This window comes from Gavialis gangeticus, unplaced genomic scaffold (genome assembly GCF_001723915.1).
Source record: "Gavialis gangeticus isolate Ggan-Ray unplaced genomic scaffold, GavGan_comp1, whole genome shotgun sequence".
NCBI lineage: Eukaryota > Metazoa > Chordata > Crocodylia > Gavialidae > Gavialis > Gavialis gangeticus.
The window spans coordinates 42,015-47,516 of record NW_017729000.1 but is presented as its reverse complement, the minus strand read 5'-3'; the positions used below and the strand labels follow the sequence as shown (position 1 = coordinate 47,516).

General features: G+C 48.6%; 1 protein-coding gene across 1 annotated transcript in view; it reads left to right on the top strand.

The window, feature by feature from the left end:
* The first annotated feature begins 332 nt into the window (after positions 1-332).
* Positions 333-5,502, top strand: part of REEP2 (receptor accessory protein 2) — an 11,322-nt gene continuing 6,152 nt past the window's right edge. Inside the window, exons 1-5 of the mRNA XM_019506007.1 lie at positions 333-465; positions 1,945-2,065; positions 2,627-2,740; positions 3,073-3,220; positions 4,503-4,660. Of these exons, the coding sequence (XP_019361552.1) occupies positions 398-465; positions 1,945-2,065; positions 2,627-2,740; positions 3,073-3,220; positions 4,503-4,660 (609 nt within the window). The 5' untranslated portion in view covers positions 333-397. The remainder of the gene's footprint in view (positions 466-1,944; positions 2,066-2,626; positions 2,741-3,072; positions 3,221-4,502; positions 4,661-5,502) is intronic.

Below are 5,502 nucleotides of genomic sequence, written 5' to 3'. Positions count from 1 at the left end.
CAAGGAAAAAAAGAAAAAAAAAAAAAAAAAAAAAAGCGACTAACATGAAAATCTTGATCTACACAACGCCAGCCTTCAAAAATATTTTATTTGTATCACTGTTTCATGATGTCACAAGATAATTGAATGTTTCTGTACCCTAATTCTAAATATCTTTTTAAATAGTGTTTAACCTCAATTGTAAGTCTATGTTTTAACATGGTTTATGGATAATTCTGAAAGCCTCTTTACTTTTTCCTACAATTACTCATATATGGCCTTATATTTCTGTCTTGGCATCTGGAGGTAATGAATCATTTGACCAGAAAGGGATTCCTAACTTTTGGGTTGGATCCTAGTTGTACCTGCATGTGTCTGATGTCTAACATAAGTGGCTGTTCCCTTGCAGGTAAAATGGATGATGTACTGGATTGTATTCGCCTTCTTCACTACAGCAGAAACACTCACGGATATCATTCTTTCTTGGTGAGCATCCTGGTTGCTTGCTCTTCGTGGGGAGTAGAGGAAGAATGTTTGGCTACCACTTTCTCTGGTGTTCTAGGAGTGTTCTCTGAGAGCTACAGTAGGAAACTTTCTAGCCCCCTCCGTATGCTGTTTCTACCCTTAGGAGCTGTAAGAAGACCTGTGCCCCTCTAGCCCCAGGACTCCTGCTTTTGTAGCCATTGTGGCTAGCAGCTTGTAATTCTTTAATACTTTGCCTTGCGTAGGCATAAATGGCTGTGCCAAATGTTTGACATCTAGAACAGGAGATCCTATGACATATGAGACTGGTGTTCTGACTCTCCATGTAATGTTAGGGCAGGTTTAATAATAATAGTGTTTTCTTAAGGTGCTATTTGAGTCACTGAAGGTTAGGAGCTGTAGATCTAAAGGAAGTGGAAGGAGAATGAGAAGGTTCGAGGGACGTTGGAACTTGTGCTTTGGGAAATTCAGGCTTTATGGGAGAGGCTGGTAAGGGTACAAGTCTATTGTGCCTGATGTTTGGCCATTCAGGATTTCTGGTTCAGAATGAAATGCTTGTTTTGGGGCTTATCAATATCCATACTTGCTCTTGTATGTGATTTCCACCCCCCGCTGGCTGTAAATCCGCTGGGGTACTGTATCAAGCCTTTTGGCTTTCTGCAAGCATCGGAGAAAGGGGTGTTGCCTAAATACTGCAATAACAACTGCAATAAAATAGCTAAGCTAGAAATATATGTTCGTGTTTTCAAAGCTTTAATTGCTTTACACACATTTTCCAAAGAGACCTAGTAGTCCTTTTTCTTCCTGCACCAGCTTTTGAGCTCTGCATTTGATCCTCTGTCATTTTCAGTCTGGACTCCTGCACATGTTAAAATGGACCCTTGAAATGCAGAGTCTTTATTACTGACAGAGATGGGGAAATGTTTTGTATTTAAACATTTGAAACCCGTCTCCCAGCTGTAGCAAAAGTAATCTCCCACAGAAGATATGCATCTATTGTTTCAGTGGCACCCCTTGTCCTTCAGCAACTGACCTGAAGAACTGTTGACAGGAGTTTCAGGGACTGATTGGTCCTCAGTTGAGAGGTTGAGGAAGTCGCATATAGCTGTAAATCACTGCAGGTGAAGGAAGAACTGTACTGTTCGATTACCTACCAGCAGGCAGCAGAGCCAAGAGTGGTCCATGGTTTTCCAACAGTTTACTGTTGAGTGACAGGAAGGGCTATTGGATCATAACTTGGCATGTTTGCAGGAGTGAGAGATGCCCTGTGTGGGGAGGTGTTATGGCTAAGGATGAAAGACATGGAGAGCCTCCAAAAAGATCCATCCCAGGGGTTCAGATTGGTCCTAGTTCTATTTCTGGCCTCTGCCCTTTCTGAGACTTTATTCTTCCCTCTGCTGATCTGCATGTGCCACTCTCTGGACTACTTATCTCTGTCTGCCTCTGACCTGATCTTGATTCTAGCTTCTCCATCTCTCTCAGGTTTCCCTTTTATTTCGAGCTGAAAATCGCATTTGTGATCTGGCTGCTTTCCCCTTACACCAAGGGCTCCAGCGTCCTCTACAGGAAGTTTGTGCACCCAACGCTCTCCAATAAGGAGAAGGTACTTTCCTGTTGCCATAGATATTGACCTACGCTGAAAGTTGGGTGACCCAAGTTAGGCCATAGTAAAACCCCTGATTGTATGATTTTAGCTTATGCTGCCTGCAGAGATGCGCAGCTTTTGCCCTTCTAAAAGGTGCAGCCTGCTGAACATTCACTGCAGTGAGGCCTGTAGTATCCCTGCATTCTAATGTGGATGTTTGGCTTGCTGATGTTACAGGCCCTGGGGTGCACTCCTTCCACAGTTGAGCTGTTTGAATTAAAATAGAAGCGCCCTCGCAGCCCTTTTGCCTCTGCAGGCTGCAGCATCTACATTAGACATGGTGTCTTGGTTCTTGACAAGTTGCAAATGCACATCTCCATCAGATATGAACCTGCCCTAAGTAGCAAAAGGAAGACAATAACACAGGTAGCAGAAAAATAGATAACAGCTGTTAACTTCCATAGCTGATGAGCTCATCAGCTCTGTAGGTGCCTGATGACCTTTGGAATTTTAATGGGGAGGTCTCTATGGTTTTAACTAGGAATTTTAAATGGTGTGTTCCCATACTCTTTCTCTTAGGAGATTGATGAGTATATCACCCAGGCCCGTGACAAGAGCTATGAAACCATGATGCGAGTTGGGAAGAGAGGGTTAAACCTGGCTGCCAATGCAGCAGTTACTGCAGCTGCAAAGGTAATGCCTCTCCCATGTATTACAACCACCCCCTAAGCCTTTGAGGCATTAGGCACTTTCTGGCGGGCTTGCTGCCTGTTGGTCTCCCAAGGTGGTTGCTATTCATTTCACTTCACTTTTCCTCCAGTCTGCCTGTTTGCCCTGTTCTGTAGCTTGTGGAGGAATGGGAGTGGACTGCCTCATCCTCTTTTCTTTTGGTCTCTGGAGAAGGCTTGTCTTTTCCCTGTTCTTCCCCAAGGGTTTCTGTGTGGGAGATGGGACGTCTTTTCCCTCTAGCTTGTCTCAGATGCTCGTGTCATAAATACCTTCATATGTGTGTCATGCTCTCCTAGGGTCAGGGAGTTCTGTCCGAGAAGCTACGGAGTTTCAGCATGCAGGACCTAACTCTGATTAGGGATGAAGACGGTGTGCACCTGCGGAGTCCTGAGCCACGGCTGCATCCCTCTGGTGGGGGCCTTCTTGAAACCATTGACGATTCGGGTACAAAGTCTTTCTGTTTGGCCATTCCATGAGGTCCTATGCAATGGATGAGAGGAAGAGAAGCTTGTGGGATGTGCATAAGAGTAGAGGTGACCCGATATCAGTGTGATACCAGATTGGCACTGATATAAAGAAAATTGGCCTTGTCGGAAATTGGCCCCAGTGTGGCCAATAAAGGCTCGGGCGTGCACGCAGGTGCAGCACAGCACACACACACAGTGAGGAGCGCAGCCCTGCAAGCTTGGGGAGCTGCCTCCAGCTTGTAAGTTTTTTGTGGTGGAAGGGGAGAGAAGGGGCATGGGGGGGACAGATCAATGTCCCCCGTGGTGAGGGAGGAGTGGGGCAGGGGCTGGGGCAGGCACTGCCCAGCCAAGGTGGGTTATGGAACAGCACCGCAGCTTGTTGGGCAGGGGGCAGCTTCTGCCCTGCACACACTTTGGGGCAGGGCATGTGACCCTGGATCTGTGCAGGGCAGGCTGGGGCTGGGGCCAGGGTGGCACCAGTTTCTTCCTGACATGGGGTTAGGGGCGGAATCGCAGGGGTTGGGCCGGGATGTGCTCGGGGCAGGCGGTGGTGGGAGAGGGGCTATGGGGTGGGGGGGGCTGCAGCCACCCCATATTTCACTGTGGTGTCCCCCCCCCGAGAGTCACCTTCCTAATGCTGCTACTGCCTGGCCCAACCTTCCCTCCCCCTGCCCCAGGCCAGGAAGAGCCTGGTGCTGCCCCAGCCCATAGCTGCAGCCTACCCTGCCCGCGCCCTTCGCAGATCTGGGTGGCACATTTCTCCCCCACTCCTGTGCCCTCCTTGGGTGCACGCCATGGTGGGAGCCACCACCCGTGCCTCCCAGACGAGCCATGGCTCCGTTCTGTGCCCTATTCCTCCCCTCCCAGCTGCACAGCGCCTGTCCCAGCCCCACTCCTCCCTCACTGCAGAGGGCGTTGATCTGCCCCCACAACACCCCTTCCCTCCTCCCTCCCTGTCCGCCACAACAGACTTACCAGCTGCACACAGCTATATTGCAAATTGGATCGCTATCAGCTGACATGCCTCCTTAATTGGCTATTGGTCTCTGCCCCCAAAATCTCTATCTGTGCACCCCTACATAAAGGGTTATCAGTACCCCAGATTCCTCTTGTGTCTCCACCTGCCTCAATGAATCCTCCAGGTCCTTGAACCAAGGACTGCTGAGAACTCTTTTCTTCCACCCTGCCTTGCCTGCCATTTTCAGCTCAAAGAAGCCCCCGGTCAAGTGTTAAGTGTAGCATTTTTTTCTCTTCCTTAGCTTCCTGTTACTCTTCTGGAGAAGAAGCCAGTGTAGCACAGAGGTCTAATGGGGTCCAGTCTGATGCTAGAACAGATCCATCAGATGATGATGCAGGAGACAAAATGCCCAAACGTACTCAGAGTCTTAAAGCTCCAAAGAAAGTGACAAAAACTGAGGTGAGTTGGTATGTAAATGTATTCCTGGGCATGTGCTGCAGGACGTGGGTGGAGCCATGAGCTGTGGTGGCTGTGTAGATCACTTGGAAAAATCAGTCTGCTTGCAGTGTTTTACAAGCAGCCTAACTCCTCTTCCAGTTGGGGGCACTACTGTTTTGTTGAGGACTTTCCCATGGAAGCGCTTGTTACCTGCCTGCTGCATGGGTCTCTTGTTAATTTGTTGTGGCCAGGAGCCCCAGTTGTGGCTCACTTACCTACTTTTACCGTGAAAGAGAAATTTGTGCATCTCTTGCAGTGTCGGTTGACTGTAGTGTCCACAGCTGTCTCTATTATAGACAGTGTGAATGCAGTAACAGCACCTCTGGTGCGATGCAGTTTGTGAGCAGGGTCCCTGAGGATGTCCTGTATCCCAGTGCAGTTCTTTGTCCTTTTGGGCTTTTGCAGAATCTTAACTGTTAGACCTGGAAAAATACCTGGTCCATAGATTTCATAAACATTAGGGCTGGAAGGGACCCTGGAGGATCATCGGGTCCATCCAGCCCCCTGCCCGGGGGCAGGAAGTCATCAGGGATCATAGGATCCCAGCAAGATAAACATCCAAATGTCTCTTGAAGGCGTTCAAAGTAGGTGCTTGAACTGCCTCTGTCAGCAGTCCTATTCCAGACCTTGGGGCCTCGGACAGTAAAGAAGTTCTTCCTTATGTCCAGCCTGAAACGGTCATGGAGGAGTTTGTGACTGTTTGACCTTGTCATCCATTGGGGCCCTCTGGTGAACAAGTGTTCTCCCAGATCCTGGTGAATACCCCTTATATACTTATAGGCTGCCACCAAATCCCCCCTGAG